The following is a 26,206-nucleotide window of genomic DNA, read 5'->3' on the forward strand; positions in this document are numbered from 1 at the left end:
AGTGCTTACTTTTCATTACCTTACATTTTACCACTCTGCTCACTCAAAGCTAGGTAATAAAGATATATGTTACTTTGTGTCATTCTGCCTTTGCATGCTCATTCATAAATTTTAATCAGTATCTGAAGAAAGGCAATAGCATATGCAAATAGGAAAAGCATACAACTGCAGTAAGGATTAAAGAAAAAGTCTCACAAGTTGACAACACATAGCACACTTCTAATAAGCCATTCTTCAGTTTGTCTTCCTGGAATGCCCCTACTTGTTTTTGATGCTAAGCTAATCATCACTATGTACCATAGCCTACTAGAACGTCCTCTGCCACCTCACCCTGTATCATAGCAATTACCGAATTGTAATTATATATTTATATGTTAGTGGTAATGAGAACCTAAACTGTTATTAAAAAAAAAAAATCAAACAGAAAAAAGCAGATGAACGAGATAAACACTGTAGTGATAAAAGTCGCAGTTTTGTTACAGGGTCCCAACACTTACTCAAAGGTAACTGCTGGGTGAGGGTTTCTGCACTATAGTCTCTTCTGTGGTTGCCAGATAGAGGTTATAGGACAGAGAAATATGTTACAGGAAAAGGGTCCCAATCCAGATCCCAACAGAGGGTTTTTGGATTTCACACAAAAAAGAATTCAGGGTGAGTCCACAGTGCAAAGTGAAAGCAAGTTTATTAAGAAAGTAAAGGCATAAAGTATGGCTACTCCATGGGCAGAGCAGCCCCGGGGGCTATTGGTTGCCTATTTTTAAGGCTATTTCTTCATGATATGCTAAACAAGGGGTGGATTATTTATGTCTCCCATTTTTAGAGCATATAGGGTAACTTCCTGACATTGCCATGGCATTTGTAAACTGTCATGGAGTGGCACTGATGGAAGCGTAGTAGTGAGGATGACCAGAGGTCACTCTCATTGCCATTTTGGTTTTGGTGGGTTTTGGTTGGCTCCTTAACTGCAACCTGTTCAGGTTGCAAGGTCTTTATGACCTCTATTTTGTGCCGACCTCCTATCTCATCCTGTGACTTAGAATGTCTTAACTGTCTGGGAATGCAGTCCAGTAGGTTTTAGCCTCATTTTACCCAGCTCCTGTTTAAGATAGAATTGCTCTGGTTCACATACCTCTGACAGTCTGACAAGCAAATGAATCTGATGGGGAATACAAAGATGATTCACAATTCAAGTTTGGATAATGGGAAGGAAAAGCCAATAATTTTAAAAAAAAAAAAAGGAAAGTAGGAAAAAAATACATTTTAAAGGAAAAGAAAATTCAAATTTGAGTGAGTTAAGCACGATGGCATGACAATTAGGTGACAATCTCCAGCTGGAAACGGACATTCAGAAACTTACAGTATAGGGGTCACGTGGAAGAGATTCTCACTAAAGCCAAAAGAACAGGTAACATTTCAAGAAACAGAATCTAGAGAATGAAAAACATGTAAGGCAAATATTTGAGAAATAAGTTGACTTTGTAAATGAGCCAGGAGGACAGCAAAGTTACAAGGAGAAGGGAGGAGGAAAAGTGGTACACAGTGTTAAATCTGAAGCAACAAGACTGAAGAGCCCCCATTTGGCAATTCAGAAGAACAGTTTTAGTGAAAAAGAAGGTAACCAAATTGAAACAACAGACACAAATTGTTTTTTTTTCCTTTGGCCTGCTGCACAGTATTTAAAAAAAAAAAAAGGAAAAAGAAGAAAAAATAAGGAAAGGTTTTTGTTTAAGCCGTTAAATTGTTGTTAGGGAAGATTAAAATAAAAATGATAAAAGAGTTAATTAATGGTCCTATACATTCTAACAGTAGAAGGGATAAAACAGGTAGCCATGAAAGCCTAAAGGGTATATCCCTGACACCAAATGGGAGACAGAACTTACACAATTTAGAGAGAAAGAAAAGCAAAGCTGAAGAAGTTTCTGTTGGATGGTCTTGATCTTCTTATATTTAAAAAAAAAAAAAGTAAGTGAACCTACAATGTCTAGGAGCAGTACACTGGAATCTGGCCCTAGAAAGAAGTAGAGTGGTGGCTCACGCCTGTAATCCCAACACCTTAAGAGGCTGAGGCAGGCAAATCACTTGAGGCCAGGTGTTCAAGACCAGCCTGGGCAACATGGCAAAACCCAGCCTCTACAAAAAAAAAAGCCGGGCATGGTGGTGCATGCCTGTAGTCCTAGCTACTCCAGAGGTCAAGGCAGGAGGATCACCTGAGCCCAGGAGGCTTAGGCGACAGTGAGCTGGGATTGCGCCACTCGCCTTAGTCTGGCCAACAGAACATGACCCTGTCTCATTTTAAAAAAAAAAAAAAAAAAAAAAGGCCGGCGCAGTGACTCACGCCTATAATCCCAGCACTTCAGGAGGCCATCACCTGAGGTCGGGAGTTCGAGACCAGCCTGACCAACATGGAGAAACCTCGTCTCTACTAAAAAAAATATATAAAATTAGCGGGGTGTGGTGGCGCATGCCTGTAATCCCAGCTACTCCAGAGGCTGAGGCAGGAGAATCACTTGAACCCAGGAGCGGGAGGTTGCAGTGAGCCGAGATCGAGCCATTGCACTCCAGCCTGGGCAACAAGAGTGAAACTGTCTCAAAAAAAAAAAAAGTAGAAAAGGTCTGAAATAGCCCCTATAGGAAGTGGGAAAGAATTGCCAATCAATGCTACCAAGTATTTTAGAGCACATTTTCTCATTAATTGCTCATCTCATTTTTTACTTAACTTGTAGAAGGATACAAATTCTTCAGTCTATTTGATCTGATATTCCTTTTTTAAAGAGAGCCTTCTATATCCCATCTAATGATGTTCTGTATGTCTACTTTTCCATTTAAATTACCCCATCTATTCTTTGCTATGTTACAAAACTTTTAATTATTCTTCCTGCTTTAATGTGGTTCTAGTCTTGCTCTCATGCTCTGTACAAATATCAAAGTAGTATTTGATTACTCAAGAAATCCTTAATGTCTATTTTCTTAAAGACAAGTATTTAAGAGAACTATATAAAGAATAGGAATTCTAAATCCAGAAATGGCTATATCTTCTGACAGCTGCTCATTTCCTATTATAACTAAAAATAAAAATTCCCCAGGAAAATATGAATGATGATCTTTAACACTTTGAAGCTTCAGAAGTAATAGATAAAGTGTCTCTTTTCATTTACATTGACATTTTTCCAATTATACAACTCATATTTCGGTATTTTATATGTATTAAAAATTCAGTGGGACTTTTAAATATGGCATAACATATTTTCAAAAGAACATTCTTGGTTGATGCAGTGGCTTACACCTGTAATCTCAACATTTTGGGTGGCCGAAGTGGGCAGGTCGCTGGAGCTCAGAGTTTGAGACGAGCCTGGGCAACACAGAGAAACCCTGTCTCTACAAAAAAAAAAAAAAAAAAAATTAGCTGGATGTGGTGGTATGTGTCTACAGTGCCAGCTACTCAGGAGGCTGAGCTGGAAGGGTAGACTCTGCCCCAGAGGTCGAGGCTGCAGTAAGCCATGAAAGTCCTACCGCACTCCAGCCTGGGCAACAGAGTGATACCCCGTCTCAAAAAAAAAAAAAAAAAAAAAAGATTCTTGTGATAAAAACAGTCGCCTCGGAGAACTCTACATTTATTTCCATAATGCTGACACTGACATTTCATAAAAAGCTTTGGGATTCAACTTTTGTAACTGTTTTAAAGTCTTTTTTAAGTATTTGCTTTTTTCTTTTTTTTTTTTTGAGACAGTCTCACTCTATTACCCAGGCTGGAACACAGTGGTGCAAGCTCAGCTTACCTGTAGCCTTGACCTCCTGTGCTCAAGTCATCCTCCCATCTCAGCCTCACAAACAGCTGGGCCTACAGGCACACACCACCACACCCGGCTATTTTTTCAATTTTTTGTAAAGATGGGGTCTCACCACATTGCCCAGGCTGATCTCAAATTCCTGGGCTCAAGCAATCCTCCCATCTCAGCCTCCAAAGTGCTGGGATTACAGGCATGAGACACCTCGCCTGGCCTGCTTTAAAGTCTTAATATAATGTTTATAATATTGTCAGAAGTGACAAATCTTCATATAATAAACATAGTTTTGATTTGAAGATATTCCTTGTTATCAAAAAGTGGTTTACCTACATTACAAATGCTACTTTTGAATAAAAACTGTGACTCTAAAACATGAAACAAATTTTCTTATGCTGTTGTAATGACACCATCATTAAAATATATTTATAGCTACATTATAGCTACATTCCCCTCCTCCAGTGTCTGCTCTGTGGGTTATCACTCATATGCTCTAGCATGTTGGGTAAAAATAAGGTTCAGTCATTTAATAGCCATACTTCCTACTACTGTAGGTAAAATAACAAGCCCTGAAGGTTCCTAAAAGTCAAATTATTGATTATTTGAAAGCAGTTACAACACAGATTTTTAAATTTAGGCAGTTGTGATTCAATTCTCTTTTTTTATACTATACTGAAAATGAACATTACTCTTTTAGCATATACCTGACATCAGCCTACTCAGTCAGTTGTCTACTCCTGTTATAAACACACACATATACATGTGTACACTCCTGTTTTTTAAATCCTCTATACATGTACCGTTTTCCTAGTTTATAACCTGAATGTTACCTGTCAGCTTTGCCTCTAAGACAATCTTCCCAATGATAGTCATGCACTTCCTTTTGTTCTTCTTGAAAAACAATCTAATCCCACTTGACTATCTTGAGTGCGGCTTGGCACAAACTTCACTAAAATTGTTCCACCCCACTTTCTACTTCCAAAACAAAAAACTAAAGCAGCAAGCAGCATAGTCTTTACCTCTCTTCATAACAAGTTTCAATCACTTTTGAAGCTCTACCTCACAGAATTATTCAACTGGCTTTGTTCTCTTCAAAAATCTTTATTAACTCAGCATTTAAGATTATTACCACCCTCAGAGTTGTATGCATGAACTAAGAAATGCCCAAGAAAATGTTTAATCATCCATCTTGATTCTTCCAGACAATCCCAAATTTGTTCATTGCTGAATCATCCATTAGACCATGTCTTAGTCTGTTTGGGCTGCTATAACAAAATACCTTAGACTGGGTAACTTATAAATGATGGAAATTTATTGCTTACAGTTCTGGAAGCTAGGAAGTGCAAGATCAAGATTTGGTGTCTGGTGAGGGCTCACTCTGCTTCATAGATGGCATCTTCTCACTGAGTCATCACATGGCAGGAAGTAGGGATTCAAGCTCCCTCAGGCCTCTTTAATAATAAAGGCACTAATCCCATTCCTGAGAGCTCTGCCCTCATAACCTAAGTACCTCCTAAAAGCCCCATCTCATAAAACCATCAAAATGAAGGTTAGGTCTCAACATAAGAATTCTGAAGAGACATTCAGACCACAGTTAACATAAGCCTCATTTTTTTGATCCAGAAAAACACACACACACACACCGTGGCTACATTTAAGAGGAAAAGTCAATGTATCTTTGAAGAAAAGGTCAGTGAATGTCTACCCAGCTGTGCAAAGTGGGATATAAGAAAGTCAAAATAATTCATTTTATGGAGGAAAAAAGCAGAGGCCGAGAGGGGACAAGTGGTTAACCCATGTTTATATATTTGGTGGCAAAGCCAACACTAGTATCCAAGTCTCCTGATTACAAGTTCAAAGCTTTTGTACTTTATCCATTCATTCCCATTACAAACCAGAATTATGCTAAATAAAAAGAGTACACAAAAGACTACATATTGTATGATTCCACTAATATTAAAAATCAAGAAATGGCAAAACTATGGAGACAAAAATCAGATCAGTGGTTGCCTGGGGCTGGGGATAGGTGTAGGGAGTGACTGCAAATGGACAAGAATGAGCTTTTGAAAGATGAAAGTTTTCTAAAACTGGATTGTGATAATTGTTGCACAACTGTATAAATTTACTAAAACTTGAACTATGAATGTTATGGTATATAAATTATACCTCAATAATGCTATTTTACTAAGAAGGAATTCGGTATATAAGGAACTCAACTCAATAGCAAGAAAACAAATAATGCAAGTAAAAAATGGGCTACAGACCTAAACAGACATTTCTCATAAGAAGACATATAAATGGCCAACAGGTATATGAAAAAATACTGATTAACCACCACAAAAATGCAAATCAAAACCACAATTTTATATCACCTCACACCTGTTAAAATGGCTATTCACATAAAGACAAAAGATAAGTATTGATGAGGACGTGGAGAAAAGGGAATCTTGTACACTGTCAGTGGGAATGTAAATCGGGACATCCATTATAAGAGAACAGTGTGAAGATTCCTCAAAATATTAAAAATAGAACTACCATATGCTCCAGTAATTCCACTTCTGGGTATACATCCAAAGGAAATGAAATCAGTATATCAAGGAGGTATCTGCACTCCAATGTTCGTGAAAGCATTATTCATATACGTAAGATATGGAGTCACCGTAAGTGTCCACCAATGGATAAACGCGTAAAGAAAATGTATTATGTAGGCCAGGTGCGGTGGCTCACACCTGTAACCTCAACACTTTGGGAGGCCAAGGCGGGAGGATCACGAGGTCAGGAAATTGAGACCATCCTGGCTAACACGGTGAAACCCCGTCTCTACTAAAAATATAAAAACAAAATTAGCCGGGCGTGGTGGCGGGCACCTGTAGTCCCAGCTACTCGGGAGGCTGACGCAGGAGAATGGCCTGAATCCGGGAGGCAGAGTTTGCAGAGAGCTGAGGTCACGCCATGCACTCCAGCCTGGACGACAGAGCGAGACTCTGTCTCAACAAAAAAAGAAAGAAAATGTGTTATGTGTGCATGTGTGTGTGCATGCATATACACACAGGATTCACATTCAGCTTTTAAAAAGTAAGACAATCCTGTTGGAGTTTAAACACGCCATTCTGACATATTGACTATTTTGAGTCAAAGGCTTCTGAAAAACAGCAGGTGTAAGATCACTCTGACCTTCCTTCTATTTCTTAAAAGCAGACGAAATTCCCATGTGAAAGATGTCCTCCTTAACCTAAAAGGAAAGCAACATTTTTATCATCAAGGACGGGATATGGAGACCAAGAGAATTCCATACAGACTTTGTTAAAATAACTTCTATCTTTTAAGCCTCCCCATATAATCCAGTTTATTTTTCATAAGTTACTACCCTTTGTCCAATTCAGTATGTAAGTATTCAATTCTAACTGTATCTTTGGGTCTTTGTTTCCTTATGAGGATTCCTGTGCCACACAAAACTTATATTGAATAAATTTGTGTGCTTTTCTCCTGATAATCTACCTTATGTTAATTTAATTATGAGGCCAAGCCAAAAAAAAAAAAAACTTTAAAAAAGTGAAGGTAAAGTTTGCCTCCCCTTTACACTGTTATCTGCAAATAACATGGATGAACCCAAAGGACATTATGCTAAGTAAAACAGGACTGGCAGAAAAAGACAAATACACGTACTACATGATCTTACTTATATACAGAATCTAAAAAAGGTGAACTCATAGAAGCAGAAAACAGAATGGTGGTTGCCAAGGGCTGGGGTTAGGAGGAAATGGGGAGATGTTGGCCAAAGGGTATTCAGGATGAGTAAGTTCTAGAGATCTAATGTACAGCATAGTGACTACAGTTAGTAATACTTACTGTACACATTAAATCTGCTAAGAAAGTAGTTTTTTTTTTTTTTTTTTTGAGACAGAGTCTTGCACTGTCACCCAGGCTGGAGTGCAGCGGCGTGATCTCGGCTCACTGCAACCTCCGTCTTTCAGGTTCAAGCAATTCTCCTGCCTCAGCCTCCCAAATACCTGGGATTACAGGGGCCCACCACCACACCCAGCTGATTTTTTGTATTCTTAGCAGAGACAGAGTTTCACTATGTTGGCCAGGCTGGTCTCAAACTCCTGACCTCGTGATCCGTCCGCCTCGACCTCCCAAAGTGTTGGGATTATAGTCATGAGCTACCGCACCCAGCCAGAAAGTAGATTTTAAATGTTCTCACCACACACACACACACAAAAAAACTATGTGAGGTGATGGATGTGTTAACTAGCATGATTGTGGTAAACATTTCACAATCTATACATATACCAAAACATCAAGTTGTATGCCTTAAATATACACAATTTTTATTTGCAGCACTTTGGGAGGCCGAGGCGGGCAGATCACCTGACATCGGGAGTTCGAGACTAGGCTGACCAACATGGAGAAACCCCATCTCTACTAAAAACACAAAAAAAATTAGCCGAGTGTGGTGGTGCATGCCTGTAATCCCAGCTACTCGGGGGGCTGAGGCAGGAGAATCGCTTGAACCTAGGAGGCGGAGGTTGTGGTGAGCCGAGATCGTGCCATTGCACTCCAGCCTGAGCAACAAGAGTGAAACTCCGTCTCAAAAAAAAAAAAAGAAACTCTAATTTTTTTTTGCTCTAAACTCTTAGAGCTCTCAGGGCTTAAAATTTGAACAACACAGGTTTGAACTGTGAGGGTCCACTCATATGCTAATGTTTTTCAATAAACATACTGATAAATTTGGGGGAAGTTTGTGACAATTTGAAAAAATTCATAGATGAACCATATAACCTAGAAATATCAAAAAAGTAGACCATGTGCAGTGGTTCACACCTGTAATCCCAGCACTCTGGGAGGTCGAGGCAGGACGATCACGAGCACTGGTGTTCGAAACCACCCTGGGCAAGGGCAACATGGCAAAACCCCGTCTCTACAAAAAATACAAAAATGAGTCAGGTGTGGTAGCATGCACCTGCAGTCCCAGCTACTCGGGAGGCTGAAATGGGAGAATCGCTTGAGTCAGGAGGCAGAGGTTGCAGTGAGCTATGACTTAATCACAACATTCCAGCCTGAGTGACAGAGTGAGACCCTGGGTCAAAAAAAGAAAAAGATGGGAGGCTGAGATAGGAGAATAACACCGGAGATGGAGGTTGCAGTGAGCCAAGATCATGCCACTGCATTCCAGCCTGGGTCACAGAATGAGACTTCATCAAAAAAAAAGAAAAAAAGAAAGAGGTATGTCATGAGTGCTTAAAATATATGTAGATACCAGTCTATTTTATCATTTACTACTACAAAATAGATACAAATCTATTATAAAAAGTTAAAAATTGTCCCAACTTATACCATACACTTAGCCATACATGGTGCCATTTGAAACTGAGAGAAACCATGTCTCAAAAAAGCAAAGATACAGTATTAAATCATAACTAAAATCATAACTACATAAATTTAACTGTACTACACCCTGTACTACTGAAATAATTTTGTAGCCACCTCCTGTTAATGAGGTGAGCTCAAGTGTGAATATTTGCTTAAAGTACCATGTGACATTAATAATCTCCAAGCAAGCAGTTTATCTTTCCGATAAATTGTATATTCCAGTAAAAAGTGATCTCTCGCAGTTTCTTCATGTTTAGTACGATACTATAAACCTCTACTATAACCCTTGAATGACACGTAAGTGCCACTAGTGAGGCCGGAAGTGCTCCCAAGAAGCAGAGAAAAATCATGGCATTACAAGAAAAAGTTGACTTGCTTGATACGTACTGTAGATTGAGGTCTGCAGCTGCAATTGCCCGCCACTTCAAGATAAATAAATCCAGCTTAAGGGCCATTGTAAAAAAAGAATTCATGAAGCCATTGCTAAAGGTACACCAGCAGATGCAAAAATCGTGCATGTTTTGTGAAATTTTTTTTTTTTATCTCATATGGAAAATGTAGCTTTTATAAGGGGTACAGGATTGAAAGCCATCCCTATAAACTTTAGTAAGTTTCAAGAAAAAGCAGTCATTATACAACAACTTAAAACAAGTGGAAGGTGAAGTCTCTAAAGCTGAAGAATATAATGCCAGCCAAGGATGGCTTGATAATTTTAGAAAGGGGTTTGGCTTTAGAAACATCACAATAACAGGAGAAGCAGCTTCTGCCAGCCAAGAGGCAGCAGACTTTCCAGATGCCATTAAGAAAATCATTCACTTTGGGAGGCAGAGGTGGGCAGATCACGAGGTCAGGAGTTTGAGACCACCCTGGCCAATATAGTGAAACACCACCTCTACAAAAAATACAAAAATTAGCCAGGCGTGGTGGTGCACACCTGTAGTCCCAGCTACTCAGGAGGTTGAGGCAGAAGAATCACTTGAACTCGGGAGGCGGAGGTTGCAGTGAGCCAAGATCTCACCACTGCACTCCAGCTTGGGCGACAAAGCGAGACCCAGTCTCAAAAAAAAAGAAAGAAAATCACTGAGGAGGCCGGGTGCAGTGGCTCATTCCTGTAATCCCAGCACTTTGGGAGGATGAGGCAGGAGGATCGTTTGAGGCCAGGAGTTCAAGACCAGCCTGAGCAACACAGCGAGACCCTGCCTCTACGAAAAATATTTTTTTAATTAGCTGGGGGAGGGCATAATGGCTCACACCTGTAATCCCAGCACTTTGGAAGGCCCGGGTGGGAGGATCACCTGAGGCCAGGAGTTTAAGACCAGAGTGGGCAACACAGTGAGACCCTATCTCTACAAAAAAATTAAAAATATTTAAAAATTAGCCAGGCATAGTGGTGCACACCTGCATCCTAGCTATTCAGGAGGCTGAGGCAGGAACACTGCCTAAGTTCAGGAGTTTGAGGCCGCGGTGAGCTATGATCATGCCATTTGCATGTCAGCCTGGGCGACAGAGCAAGACCCCATCTCTTAAAAAAAAAAGAAATATGGAGAAAGAATATCCACCTAAACAAGTTTTTAATGCAGACAAAAGTGCCCTATTCCGGAAAACAATGCCATAAAAAACATTCACTAGTAAGGAAGAGAAAAAGCACCAGTATTTAAGGCAGGAAGGGATGGGCTAACTCTACTGTTTTGTGAAAATGCAGTGGGGTTTATGATCAGGACTGCCCTTATCTACAATGCTACAAACTCCCAAGCCTTGAAGGGAAAAGATAAACACCAGTTCCCAGTCTTTTGGTAATGCAAGAAAAAGGCCTGGGCAATGAGAACCCTTTTTCTAGATTGGTTCCATTGATGCTTTGTCCCTGAAGTCAGGATGTATCTTGCCTGTACATTCTTTTATTATTGAACAATACTCCTGGCCACCCGGAACCCCATGAGTTCAACACCAAAGGTGCTGAAGTAGTCTACTTGCCCCCAAACACAATGTTTCTAATTCAGCTTCTAAACCAGGGGTTCATGAGGATCATTGGACACAGTACACTACAGAAAGTACTGTCAACTCTATGAAAGAGAATGCCAATAAAGAGAAGTCATGAAAGTCTGGAAGGATTACACCACTGAAGAAGCCATTATTGTTATGGAAAAAGCCATGAAAGCCATCAAGCCTGAAATAATAAATTCCTGCTGGAGAAGACTGTGTCCAGATGTTGTGCATGACTTCACAGGATTTGTCACAGGGCCAATCAAGGAAATCATGAAAAAGACTGTGGATATGGCAAAAAAAAAAAAAAAAAAACTGGGTTAAAGGGTTTCAAGATACAAATCTTGGAGAAATTCAAGAAATAGACACCACACAAGAGGAATTTAAAAAGATGATTCGATGAGTGCTTCCAATCCAGTACCAGGTGATGCAGAAGGAATGCCAGAAAACAAAATGACATTAGACAGTCTGGTAGAAGATTATCTGATTGTTCAAGAATGCTTTTGACTGTTCATGACATGGACCCTTCTGATATGGGCACTGAAACTAAAGCAAATGGTGGAAGAAGGATTGGTACCATATGGAAATGTTTTTAGAGAAATGAAAAAGCAAAAAAGACAGAAGTATGACGTATTGCCGTGAAGTTATACCATGTGTGCCTGCCTCTCCCGCCTCTCCTTCCCCCTTCCACCTCTATACCATGCTGAGACCAACAAGAGCAATTCCTCTGCTTCCTTCTCCTCCTCAGCCTACTCAATGTGTAGACAATGAGGATAAAGACCTTTGTGATGATCCACTTCCACTTAATGAACAGTAAATATACTCTCTCTCTTATGATTTTCTTTTTTTTTCTGAGATGGAGTCTCACTCTGTCACCAGGCTGGAGTGCAGTGGTGCAACCTTGGCTCACTGCAACCTCCACCTTCTGGGTTCAAGCAACTCTCCTGCCTCAGCCTCCCTAGTAGCTGAGACTACAGGCACATGCAACCACGCCCAGGTAATTTTTGTATTTTTAGTAGAGACGGGGTCTCACCATGTTAGCCAGGAAGGTCTCAATCTCTTAACCTCAAGATCCGCCCACTTTGGCCTCCCAAAGTGCTGGGATTACAGGTGTGAGCCACCATGCCCAGTCTATGATTTTCTTAATAACATTTTCTTTTCTTTAGCTTACTTTAAGAACACAGTATATAATACATATAAGGTACAATGTGTTAGTTGACTACGTCATCGGTAAGGCTGGAAGTCAATAGTAAGTTTATTAAATTTTTGAGGAGTCAAAAGTTACATGTGGATTTTCAACTTGATGGGGGTCTGTGCCCCAAACCCCATGCTGTTCAAGGGTGAACTATATATGCTGAAAAGTGTGTCACTAAAATATGAAGAAACCAACTTTTCTCTAAACTTTAGATGCACTTCCCTGAATGATTTCCAAAAGTTGGGTACCTTATTTTCCAACTGTGCATTTACACACGGAAACAGCAAATGACAGGTACTATACAAATACACATGCAGAAATGAACACATGATCCCTATTAACACATTTTAGTTATTTATCATTATTTCCTTTTAGGTACTTCTGTACTATTCTAAGTAAGCCTCTGTAGACAGTCATATAGATGATGTGTTCTGGCCAAGCTTGGTGGCTCACATCTGTAATCCCAGCATTTTACGAAGCCAAGCGAGGAAGATCACTTGAGTCTAGGAGTTCGACACCAACCTGGGCAACAGAGCAAGACCCCATCTCTAAAATAAAATAAAAAATAAAAATAAAAAAAGGATGTATTCTTTTGTTTGTTATCTAGTCTGACAAAAATTTCTCCAAAATAGTCTTCTTTGGTAATTTTACTTTCATTACATCTTTATGCCATTATAACCCAAACACTAATCTTTTTTTTATTATTAAGAAGAACTATTCCTAATTGCACATTACCAGGTTTACTTAGTTATTTGGTGTATCCTCAGTAGGTATACATCTTTTCAGCTTACTCAGCATTGAGAACATAATATTGTTTGTTTACTTACAAATTAAAAGTAACATATCTCTCATCCTATGTACACTTGACAACCTGAGAGGTATCAAGCAGATACTTCTAATATTTGAACCTTAAAAACAAGCGGAATTTTAGTTGATACAGGGCTGGATGTCTGTAATTATGTCAGGAAGCAATCAGGATTATCAGTAAACCTACATTTCTCATGCTGTTGAGGGGGTCAGTTTACCAAGGACAAGACAGGATCTTTTGGCCTCAAGAATCTCAGTTACAACCTGCCTAACCCCTAGAGTTTCACTAAACTTCCTAAGACAAAAAGAAAAACCTAAAACTTATAAAAAGAAAGCAAATTGTTTACCCTGGCTTAGTTCTAATTGTAAAGAATCAACTTTCTCAAAATTACAATCTTTTGACATTTGGCAACTGAACAAATTAAAGTTATTCAAAGAGCTCGAGACATAAAAACTAATACGACTTCTATTATATATTTTCTCCTTCAAGTGTCAGTACAATTCCATGTACTGGAGAAATTGAGTAAGTCAGATCCCAATTGATTAGGCCCTAATTATCACACACACTTTCACCTTGTGAACTCACAGTAACTGTCTTAAACCTGCTAACAGCACTCTCATGAGTGGAGAACACTGTGTCTCATTTTTAGTTTAATACGTTAGTTCTCTTCAATGAACACAATTTTTTTTTATACTAAGAGGCACATGCTTTATATTTTTTTTATAGTAAGAGGCACATAATTTATAGTAAGAAGCACATGAAGGTTAGAATTTGGTTTTTTTTGTTTTTTGAGACGGAGTTTCACTCTTCTTGTCCAGACTGGAGTGCAATGGCATGATCTCGGCTCACCGCAACCTCCACCTCCCGGGTTCAAGTGATTCTCCTGCCTCAGCCTCCCAAGTAGCTAGGATTACAGGCATGCACCACCACGCCCGGCTAATTTTGTATTTTTAGTAGAGACCAGGTTTCTCCATGTTGGTCAGGCTGGTCTCCAACTCCTGACCTCAGGTGATCCACCCGCCTCAGCCTCCCAAAGTGCTGGGATTACAGGCATGAGCCACCACATCTGGCCTATAAAATCATTTTTAATAAATATTAAACGCTATGCAACTGAAGTTCTTCTAGTCTCTCGCCTACCACCTCAAAAGGAAATGAAATCATTATAATAAACCTATTATAACATAAAAACTAATGTTTTACCTGGAAATGTTCTATGAACTCTAAGAAAAAAGGATACTGTAAAGATGGTCAATTCCCTCATTTCTTACCATTGCTAGAAGAGAATGACAAACAAGGAGAAAAAAGGAGGGAAAGAAAAGAACTGAATAAATCTCCTTCATCTCCAAATAAGGCAAGCTCATCAACCAGTACGCTCCTCTCTCTCTCTATCTCCTTCTCTTCACTGACTGCCTCAAGGTCCCACACAACACAGAATCTACAAATTATATTTGTCCACTTTACCACTAATTAAGATATTACTATCAATTGTATTAAACAATTATAAAAATGATTATTTAGATTAACTTATGGAATGCTGACTTAAGTCATTAAATAACATTGCAATGCTTTTATTATAGTTTTGATCGTTTGTAAATATTGTTTATACTCTAAGTAAATTTATTCTGGTTCTAAATATTATTAGAATTTGATATCTCATTTAAGGGATATTATAGAAAAATCAGTCACAACATTCATAAAAATTTAAAACTCATTCATTGTGCATTGAAAGTCTTGAGCAAATAAGACTTAGACAGATATACAGGTTCATTTTAGTTGTATGTTTAAGGTAATTAACAGGTCTCTCCCATTTTCATTTTACTTTTGTTGAAGTTTACAATCAGAAAGTTACAGCATTTACGCACTTTCAAGTTTATATCATGAAGTTTATTCATTAGAAAAACTAATTCTAACTTTCTTCATGTGCCTCATCGCTACATGATATAAACTCATTACTCAGATTCTAAAGTAAACATTAGCTTAATTTTCCATTTCCATCTAAGAGTAATACCAATGTTTTATTACTTTAAATGTGAACTTTATTTATACTGACCAGTCATCAAGGCTGTAACAAAATCTTTCAAGTTCGTTTTCATATTTATTTGGTTTATGGAAAAATAAATTTTAAAAATCCAAGTTATAAAATACAACAAATACAGTGAGCATTTCAGTAGTGATCTTTAAAAGTTTTTATTTTATTCCAGTGCTTCGACGAACATGTTATACTACAGAATGACTACAGAAAAAAAGGCAGAATAGCAAAGGCAAAATTTGAACCACATTAGCACTACCCTTATATTTGGTATAATTTGTGAATTAAAAGATTTATAAATTCAAAACATATTTCTCCTTCACATTGTCATTTTCTGACCAAAAAAAAGACTACCACAAAGAGATTTTTTTTAAGCAGATGGGTATGAAAATTTTAAAATGAAATTTGCCCTATAACTCTGCTTTCAGTAAGAGTACAAAAGTAACCCTTATATTGACAAATATGGCATAATTCATAGGTCCTATTTGCTCTTCCTCCATTAAAAGGAAAATGTGTAGTATCATATAAAGTTTATATGGGTTTTATGTTCAGAATATTGTAGATATTAAGAAAAACCTTTGCCTGGTGGGTAGTAAGGTTAATTTTATTGGTTTGATTTCCCATTATTCCAAATGGAAGACTGTTGGATGATGGTGGGTAGCTGGGGAAAGGAAATAATGACAGGAGATTAGAATGAGAAGAGAAAGCTGGGATTTGAAACTAATCAATTTTTTAAAAATCTTATGACCAAGCATGGTAGCTCACGCCTGTGGGAGGCCAAGGTGGGATGATCACTTGAGGCCAGTTCGAGACCAGCCTGGACAACATGGCAAGACCCTGTCTCTTTTAAACTTAAAAAAAAAAACAAAAAAATCTTTTTGATAAAATAAAGGAGCCGGGTACAGTGACACACACCTGTAATCCCAGCATTTTGGGAGGCCAAGGTGTGAGGATCACTTGACCCCAGGAGTTCAAGACAAACCTGGGCAACATACCAAGGTCTTATCTCTACAAATAATAAAAAATAATTAGCCAGGCATGGTGGCATGCACCCATAGTCCCAGCTACTCCAGAGGCTAAGGTAGGAGAATGGCTTGAACCAGCGAGGTCAAGGCTGCAGTGAGCCGTGATCACACCAACGCACTCTAGCCTGGGCAACATAGTGAGACAAACCCCCACCCCAATCTCAAAAAAAAAAATTAAAGAAAATAAAATCTTAAATCTACATATCCCTATATAATATTCTTCTGTTGGGGATTTTTTTAAAGGTTCTTTAAAAATCAGTTGTAAATATCTTTTACTTTTAAATATGTTTAATTGTTTCACTATAACAAGCTACAATGTAAAAACAATTCAAACTCCAAGAAAGAAACTCTATACTATATGGTAGTGAAATATAAGCCAGAGAATCAGTAAGTGGATGCTACACTACTGTTGAAGACCAGAAGTTGATATCTCCTTTGAAAAGGATCAACAGAAGCAGTATCGATGCAGGGTACAGAAACTATAATAAAGCTGGATGTGGTAGCACATGCCTATAGTCCCAGCTACTCAAGAGGCTGAGGCAGGAAAACTGCTTGAGCCCAGGAGTTCACAGTCAACCTGGACAAAATAGCAAGATCCCATCTCTTTTGGGGAAAAAAAAAAGGTAGCATAATAGTAATACTTTTAGTTTCAGAGTTGTTTAAAAATCTTAGTTTTATGTTTAGTAAAGTAACTACTCAAGTTTTTTTAAGTATTTACTCTCATGATTGTAAAAACTTTCTTTTACATTTATCAATGTGCTATAATATGAAATGATGTATCCACCATTTAACTAAATCAAGAGATTTATTAAATGCAGATTATCATAAATCAAAAATAACCATTAATGAAATGGAAGAGTCTATTTACTTTATCAGCCTTGAGATTCTATTTACATAATGAAGAGCTATTGATAACAAACAGCCCAAACGCTATCTGCAAAAAAACTAATATTCCAATGATTTTAATATACATATAATTATCAGTTTCTATGCTTGGATTTAAAGAATACGTGAATGGTCAGAAGTAAATTAACATACCTAATTTATTACAGTTTAGAAATCTAAATGAAATGACACAGGCCACAAAACAACTGCTTCATATTCAAAGGCACACATTCAGTTTGGTAGATCAGCTGTATTCACTGCATTATATTGCAGGAGATAAGGGTTAAGCGACCTGGGGATACTGTTCTCCAGATATCTAAAAGGTCCATTTTTTTTTATTGGAGTTATCTCTACTTAAAAAAAAAAAAAAAAAAAAGGAATTATATCTACTTTTGATAAATACCTAGCTTACCCCACAATTAGTACCTTCGCCCACATAAGATTCTACTTAAAGCTTTGTTTTTGAAATTTTAGGATTATAGCTATTATAAAAACAAAATTTAAGAACACACAACATGCACAATGGGTCAAGAATACATGCCTTCTCTTCCGATGAACAGCACAAGAAGGTTAAGAAAATATCATAACATATTCTAAGTTTGGGGATACATTTTAGAGATTTTTAAATGAGAAATCCAATAAATCTTTCAGCACTCAGCTTTCCATTATTACGGCTCATGAAAAGATTTTTTTAACTAATTTGTAATACACAATATATTCACTCCACAAATAACTATGTACATATATATGCCCACATTAATGTCTTACTCTTTTAATTAAAAATTTATGTTTCTGTTGGTCATAAAAATCTGGTTTTAGGTGTTTTAAAAGTTCAAACAGCCATTAAGCTATACTTTGCTTTGGCACTAGCTCCCCCTCCAGACCAACGTACTAATATAACTGCATTTTAAAAAATAATAATAAGTAACAAGTTTTTCCAATTCACTAGCAAATTTTAAGATTCACCACTTTTAAGGACACTCCAATTTCGTCAAAATAACTGGTAAGAATTTGCAACAAAACAATGCAGGATGTAATCAGAATTACTGTTGTTGTTTTTTCTCAATTCTATACATCTTAAACAGAACTGATTTGTAGGAAAACAACTTCAGGTGACTTTACTTAAATTCAAAAATATCCTCAAAATATAACGTATATAATGCCATATTTTATGGAAATTATTTTGAATCACTATCCTATTAAACATACTCTTCAAGTTAATTCACAACTTGACCAAAGATACGTTTTTGCATCTGTTTCTGCAATCCATGCAAGTTTCATTCCAGCTGTTCAGCTCTTCAATTCAAACAGAATTCTCAATTTATAAAGCAGCAAAAAGACAATCCATGTTTTGGAACTACCTTTGTATGTTCCTTATAGCCTATTCATCTCTAACTCCCGGCATTTTTTACACAATGAACCTGTAAAATCACAATTACAAATGCTTGAATTCCCACCTTCTCACTACTACTGTAGTATTTATATTTATAAATCAAGTAATTAAGATTTTCTATACACATAGCAGATTTCCCAAGGACAGCAATGTACAGGGCCTTATTATTTGGCACAGGGTTTTAAGATGTTTTTACAGCTATTTTAAAGAGCAGAGACTACAACTCCATTATTTCTTATATATCTGATATACTGTAGTGGTTAAATAGTAATTTCTCTCCTAAAATACTTTATATATGATGCACCTATTTAAAGAATTAGCCATAAAACATGGAATGTAAATTTAATCAAGAAAATAAATATTCACCTAACCGCAGGAATAGCAAGAAAAAAAAACTATAATGAAACCTGCCAACAGTTTTCATAGAGGCAAGTCAGTTAAGTCAGTTACTTCAGATGCGTTTAACTGTAAACTGACACAAAAGTTGTGTTGAATTTGTTCCGCAAAACCTTGAAATTTGGGGTTATCTACTGGAGAATTTGGCTTTTCTGGGTCCACTTTCCTGCGTGGGTTTAAATAAACTGTAAATAATTCAAACACAGGAAGGAAAAAACCACCACCTCTCCGTGCCTTTAACCAAGGCCTCAATCTATATTATACTGCAAAACGCTAAAATAAAAGCTCATCAGGGACAAACCCTAAGCATGACACTGCCACTTAACTTAAGAAACACACTGCGTCTCTGAAGATTGCAATCCCCACTGTGAAGAAAGAACAGGTGCTGCACCCTACAACCCACTCAATCCTGCAGGACAAACCTCCGAAAACGGATAAATATGGACTCATTTAACCTTCCCAAATAAGTTTAGACACTCAAAAGCCGCCAGCTCGTCATTTGCACATCAAAAGGGAGTACAGCTGCACTCCCTTTAACTGCCCAGCACGGTCCCTCGCGGATCTTTGTGCGGGTCCACTCCCTGCTTTCTAACCCAAGCAGCACTCAGAGAGAGCCCATAACGCACAGGCATCTTCCTCCCCACAGACCGCGACTCCAGGGACCGAGCTGCTGGCGAAGGTAAGATAGGTGTGGAGGGGAGACGACGAACACCTCCCACCCCCGCCCCCATCCCTTCTCCTCCTCTAGGTTTTGGCCCCTGCCCTAGGCAAGGATGCGCGACGCCGAGGGCAGCGGCGCCGCAGCTCCGCGTCCCGGCTGGAGAGGCAGGCGCCCCTCACCCTCTGCCCGCGCCCCCGGGGCTGCGCCAAGGCATCCGCCAGAGCGTCCCGGGGGCTCCCTCCCCACTTTTCCGAGAGCCGCTGGTTAACCGGCAGCAGTTGCAGCAACAGGCCCGGGAGTCGCCTGGGGAAACGAGCAGGGACAGCCGCGGAGCCTCCTCAGATCCCGCGCGCAGCCCAGCCCAAGACCCCGAGGCGCGCGGGGCCCGGCTCCCAAAACGCCCCCTTACCCGAGGCGGGAGCAGAGGCGGTCTTCGCCGTTCCCCGTCGCAGCTGCCAAAGCCACAGCCCTCAGCTGCAGCTGCCCCACGCTGGGGGAGTGGGAAGGGTAGCTGGGTGGAGGATGCTACTCCCGACTGAACGGAGAGGAAGAAACGGAAACAGGAACCGCCGCCGCCGCTTAACCGAGCCTTCGGCGCCACTGACTGAGGCAGAGCGCGAGGCGGCGCGAGCCGGGCAGTTGCTGACAGCGCGAGACCGAGAGCGAGCCGGGTCCAGGGCGCGCGACCCCAAGTAGTGCCGGCCCCATTCCGCGGGGAGAGGAAGGGACGAGTCGGCTGGGGCCGGGAGGAGGGGGCGGGATGGGGACGGGGGCTGGAGCGGAGGGAACCAGCTCCTCCGGTCGGCCGGAGATAACGCGCGCACGCGCCGGAGCGGCTCTGACAACGAGCGCAGGCGGGGAAGCCTCGGCCAGCGCCGGCGTGCGCGCGCGAATGGGGGCGCGCGCCCCTCGGCGTTCCTGGCTTCTGGGAGAGGGCGCGCATGCGCCGGCCGCTGCCACCTACGGCGACCCTAGCATGTGCCAGGGCTTCTCCCCGCCCCCTTCCTCGCTGCACCCGTGGAGAGCGTAGCAGCAGCATCCACCGCCTAGCAGAGCCACGGGCCACAGCGGGACGGCACAGTTCCAGCAGGGCAGCGGCTGCGCACGCGGACGCCGGCTCGCACACAGGCGTAGGCCGCCCTCTACCGCCTGAAGGCCAGAGGCTGAGCGGGGCGCGAGCGGATCCCGGATCCAGGGAGGAGAGCCGCCTCCTGAGAATGCCGTGCTCCCTACAGCGCTGGGAACGGACCGGCCCGTGCTAGCTCAGTCGGCTGCCCTAGGGGGCACCCGCACTAGAGGTTTTGAAGCTGGCTCCTTGCTACTTTTAGGGGTGGGCGCTGCTGCTGCTCAGCCCCTCCAGCCCGCGTTTGGCCGCTTGGCTGCAGCTTCCAGCGCGATCCTGCAATGGCATCGCTCCCCCAGGAGACTCAGCGAGGCCCTACTTTATCTTGTGAGAGCTGTTTCTACATTCATTCTAAGAGAAAGACCCCCCCCACGAGGGCCTGAGTTCGATGCCCGGCCTCTCCCGACCCGCGGCTGCGACAGCCCCTCTGAGGCGGAAGTTTATTCAGTACGGGAAAGAGAACAGCACGGGGAGAGGGGAGAGGCTTTGCCCTAGGATGCGTCCTACCCGCTCGGACTCGGAAAATTCCCGGCGCCCGCGATGCAGAGCAGTGGGCCGAAGGGCTGCCTCAGAGCAGCCCAGACCGCCAGCTGAGCGGGAGGACCTGAGCGCGCCGCCCCAGCACACAAAGTAGTCGCGGGCCGAGGGGTGCCGCCGAGGCCAATCAGAGCCGCGCGCCGCGTGAGTGGAGTGCGAGCCGGCCAATCAGAGGGCCGGAAGATGAGCTTCCCGTTCCAAACTCTTCCCTGTAGCCTTGGGACCCAGATCCCAAGCCTGGGGCGCTTTACGGTGGGAAAGCGAAATGGTGCCCTGAAGACAAGAATCATTTCTCAAGGCTTGGGCATTTTAAAGTACATACCGGGGACACTTATCCCAAAACAAGTAGTGGCGGCCTTTTAGATGTTAAATATTAAAAGATCACAGAAAAGAGATTTAAGAGGCAGTGGCCTGTCAAGATTGCAATCTAATAGTCATAAATTCACATATTTATTGAGACCGTCTTATGTACCAGGAACTCTTATCACAGATGCACAAATAAGGTACTGCTGATTCAGAACAAGAAAATCCCTTGTCCTCAAGCAGCTCAGGTTCTGAGAGAGGTTTTGCTAGACCTTGTGACTCGTATTTATTGTCAGCTCTTTAAACAAAAAGCACTCTGTGAAGTGCTGTACTTTACAGTCGTTTTTAGGATTTTTATCTCCCTGTGAGACAAGAAAATTGAAAGGAGAGTGACTTATCCAAGATCACACAAAAAATGTTCTAGCTCAGTTTGGGTGTCATCATTCAATAAAATTATTCAATAACAATTTATAAATGCATGGATGCTCTCTCCCATGAGAGGTCTGTAGTGAGCGTACAAGCAGGACAAAATTCTGGTATAAAAGTGACACACTTTGGTTGTTGGAAATGAACACAAATGTTAGGTTTATGTGGGATTAAAGGTAAAAATCTTATCAGTCATACTCTAGATAATTTTTAGAAGTCAGAGGTGGGGCGAATATTTACATTTTAGTTTAAACACAGCATTTAAAAAATATTTTAACAAGCAAGCGTAACTTTTTTTTTTTTCTAAGATAGAAGCAGCAGGAAGGATCACTTAATCCCAAGAGTTCCAGGCTGCAGTGCCACATCATGCCTGTCAGTAGCCACTGCACTCCAGCCTGGGCAACATAGCAAGACCCTTATCTCTAAAATTAAAAATAAAATTTAAAAAAAGAAAAGAACTATTTATAGTTGGCTAATAATCATGATAGTTTACACTGTATAATACTTTGAGATATCCAAGTTCAAAGCTTTCCATTTGCCTCAAAATTCCATTTTTGTTTGGCCTTCTGTTTTTACTTCCAAAATCCTAGGAATTAAAGCACTTATTTTCCCTACCTCCTTCCAATTGGAAAAAAAAAAAAAAACCTAGGAATGTTTTGCCCAGGATTTGGTGCATTTGTATAGAGCAGTATAGTGTATGTTAAAATGACAAATAACTTTGGCCTGGGCGCGGTGGCTTACACCTGTAATCCCCAGCACTTTGGGAGGCTAAGGCGGGTGGATCACCAGAGGTCAGGAGTTCAAGACCAGCCTGGCCAACATGGCAAGACCTCGTCTCTAGTAAAAATACAAAAATTAGCTGGGTGTGATGGCGGGTGCCTGTAATCACAGCTACTCAGGAGGCTGAGGCAGGAGAATCGCTTGAACCAGGGAGGCGGCGGTTGCGGTGAGCCAAGATCGCACCATTGCACTCCAGCCTGGGCAACAAGAGCGAAACTCTGCCTCAAAAAAATAAATAAATAAATAACAAATAACTTTGGTATCTCTTGAATACACTCAGAAACTAATTCTTCAGTGATTTTGAAGTCTGCTTTGTTGAATCAGTATGCTTCTCCACCTGTGATGGAACATTATTATCAAAACCCTTTCCAAGGCAGGCTCAGGATTTAGCTGCCATCCCAAAACTGGAGGTCTCTGTCAAGCAACTGATATCTAAGAACAAGTCTTTACACATTAAGTTCCAAGCCAATCATGAATTTCCAGGAAATTCACTTATAAAAGGATGATTACCCTGCCTCTTCTCAGTGTGGACAACAGTCCCAGCTTTTTAAAAATGCATTTATTTTACTCTCTCCAGAGAAGAAAATTCCTAGAATTCAGTCTTTCTCTTGCCAGGTTAAATTCTGAGAGAGAAGGAATCCCCCAAAAGGTTCTAACCATCACTGGCCATCAGAAAGTATCTGTGTCAAAAGCGTTTTTCCACAAGCCGCAGGTACCCCCCTCCCCCCACCCCGTTGCTGGGCTCTCTTATTCTCCTCCCCCAACTGCTTGCCTCTGCTGCTCATCATTCCCAGTTTGTATTAGATTAAGTAAGCATAGGTACTCCACCTCTTACTCCACCCCTCCCTCACCAAACTAGGTTTTGGACCCATCTTTGCTTATCCCAAAAGTTAAAGACAAGTTCTGTTCAACAAAAGATTAGACAGAATAATCTTTATGATCTGTTATACTGAGAACCAACAGGGCCTTGTCAGTGCATTGTTTTCTTTTACATAGCCTCAGTCAAATTCTTACCCATCAGCTAGAGCTATGGGGACTTGGGTGTGGGGCAAGAAGGAGTCAACCCTTAGACAATGGAAAAGATCAAAATGAAAGTTAAAGTGAGCACATGAGTGGCCATTTTATTGAGAGATTAGCTAGATCAAAGTTAATGAAATTGAATGCTATCACATTTCCTAAGTTGTGAACATTCATGTAGAAACTGGTTTGAAATTTACTACCATTTTATTATGACTGTAATAAAAATAATAGCCAAAGTGTAATAGTGCTGAGCGCCAGGCCCCATGCAAAACTCTTTACCTCTACCGTTTAATTCTCAAATCAAACCTTTGAGGTGGATCCTATTATTATGGTAGGGAGATCTGTGGAGTTCCAGCAAGGGGTTGAGGCACTCAGAAGGCTTAGCATAAGCTACTTACCAAATAGTTTAGAAATTTTTCTATCTCTACCAATGTGTACCAACTGACTGTCAGCCATGAAAGCATTCTGAATAATTGTTAATTGTTGTCATTGTTTTATAATTGTTGCTCTAGCTACACTTCACTTATAGGATCTGATTTTCTAGGAAGTCATCCAAAGGTCAGCATTGTTATTGCCAAGAGCAAGAAGGGGTGACCTTGAGATAATCATTTTACACATCTGGGCCTCAGTTTTCTCATTTGTAAAATAAAAGAGTTGGACTAGGTAAGTTTTAGTTGTTCATCAGTTCTAAAACTACAGATCTAGCCAACTTGACACACCATTGACAATAACTACAAAAATGAAATATGGGGGGGAAGTCTATATTTTCATTTTTATTTTTTAGAGACAAAGTCGCAGAATGTTGCCAAGGCTGGTCTTGAACTCCTGGCCTCAAGCTGTATTCTCACCTCAGCCTCCTGAGTAGCTAAGAATCTGTATTTTCAAATTCAATGTGTTTTAAGTCACTTTTGAGCCAGCTCCTTAAACAAACTTTATACCTACTCATTAAAAAGCCAGAGGAAATCTTTCCCATTAGAAGAGTAAATGAAGTAATTGATTTAAAGACTGATGAAACTAGCCAGACTATGCCTCCCTATGACTTGCCTCCATGGCTGAAATTTCTGTCTTCTTCGTTGGGATAAAGCAGCATATAGTTCACACTATTGATTTCTTATTCAACATTCACTCCTGTCCTTCCTTATTAATAAGGCTCTTTATTTTTGTTTTCATCTGCCAATTTTTTATGTAACCACCCAAACTCCAACTACAGAAGGGCAACTCAATTAGCCAGTAAATGGATTCCCTAATATGGTAGGAGATTTGTTATGCTTACTCTCTCCTTCCAGACATACAAAAAGATTACATTTTTCCACACCCACCCCAGATACCCTCCTCCCCTTGCAGTTGGGCTGGACCATGTGACTGACTAGCTATAGCTACCAGTCTGTAGTGAGTTGTGGGTAGAAGTGGTATGTGTCAATTCCAGGTAGAACAGTTCATTGCCAGCATAAGTCCTTACAATGTTTACTCTTCCCTAGACTCAAGACCAGTATTATCTTGAGAGTATTGATAAAGCCTCTCTCGGCTTAAGTTCCAAAAAATAAAGGACAAGGTAGAGCAGCCTGCCTCCCATTTTCATCTGGTTTTAATAAGAAATACACCTTTGTAGGTTAAGCCACTGAGATTTGGGGGTATTTTTCACTGCAGTATGACCTAGCATCTAGGTTATGCTAGAATTAGAATAGTCCTAGACTATTCTAATTAATACACTTGAAAACCATTAGGACCAGGACAAAGTGGCCCAATCAGACCAAAGGAAAGGATTTTCAGTCTATACCTGGGGGAAGGAGTTCTCTCTTTCCTGCCAGATATGAGCAAGTCAACCTGTAACCCAGATTGCCATTGGCAGCAATCTTGCAAGAGGAATTAACCTGAAAATGAAGTCAACCTACTGGGGATGGCAGACAGATAGAAAACCCTTGAAGATATGGTTGAGCTGTGGTCATACCACTCCTGAAAACTGCTCTTTCCTGGACTATTAATACTACAAAATAATAATTCTGTTTGTTTGTTTCCACCATAACACTGTAAGCAAAAACTCTATCTTGTATATCTTTAATTTCATCTCAGTTCCTAACACAGATATGTCTCAAGAAGCACTAAAAAATATTGGATATAGCCAGGAATGATGGCTCATACCTGTTACCTCAACACTTTGGGAAGTCAAGGTGGGAGGATCACTTGAGGCCAGGAGTTCAAGACCAGCCTGGGCAACCATAGCAAGACCCCTGTCTTTATTTTTTATAATATATTGGATACATTAAAAAATTTTTATGTAATAGATCTTACTCTTGCCTTCAGAAATAAAGTATTATCTGCATTAACAAGGAGAAAGAATAATTTGATTCAACCCAACCTTTTTACAGATGAAAAGATTAAAACCTTGTAAGACACTACAAGGTTTATCAAGTTCATATGCTTTGGTATGGCAAAATTGAAGTAGGGAAATAGCTAATAATTTCTTCATCAAAATTGACCATAGTTTCCAAC

The 26,206-nt window shown here is 40.4% G+C and overlaps 2 protein-coding genes across 7 annotated transcripts in view; one reads left to right on the forward strand and one right to left on the reverse strand.

Moving 5' to 3' along the window:
- FUT8 (fucosyltransferase 8) overlaps positions 1-22,547 on the reverse strand; it is a 327,631-nt gene extending 305,084 nt beyond the window's left edge. For 2 of the 6 annotated variants that reach the window (XM_033187706.1, XM_033187702.1), the window contains exon 1: positions 19,937-20,068. The gene's annotated coding sequence lies outside the window, so the exon portion shown is untranslated. Of the gene's footprint in view, positions 1-19,936; positions 20,440-21,157 lie in introns of those variants that run through there. The other 4 variants (XM_033187704.1, XM_033187708.1, XM_033187712.1 and 1 more) reach the window with 4 other exon arrangements.
- On the forward strand, positions 20,288-22,366 carry LOC117071017. Its single transcript, XM_033190828.1, has 2 exons — positions 20,288-20,553; positions 20,683-22,366. Exons 1-2 carry the CDS (start codon positions 20,288-20,290, stop codon positions 21,143-21,145), a joined length of 729 nt encoding a protein of 242 aa, XP_033046719.1. The 3' UTR covers positions 21,146-22,366.
- Positions 22,548-26,206: the final 3,659 nt, after the last annotated feature.

The sequence above is a fragment of the Trachypithecus francoisi genome, unplaced genomic scaffold (assembly GCF_009764315.1).
Source record: "Trachypithecus francoisi isolate TF-2019V2 unplaced genomic scaffold, Tfra_2.0 Lachesis_group3, whole genome shotgun sequence".
NCBI lineage: Eukaryota > Metazoa > Chordata > Mammalia > Primates > Cercopithecidae > Trachypithecus > Trachypithecus francoisi.

Excerpts from the sequence above, each read along its gene's own strand:
- LOC117071017 (XM_033190828.1), top strand. The coding sequence starts at position 20,288 with ATGGGGACGGGGGCTGGAGCGGAGGGAACCAGCTCCTCCGGTCGGCCG. Across the intron at positions 20,554-20,682 it reads TCGCTGCACCCGTGGAGAGC|GCCAGAGGCTGAGCGGGGCG; the intron begins GTAGCAGCAGCA and ends TACCGCCTGAAG.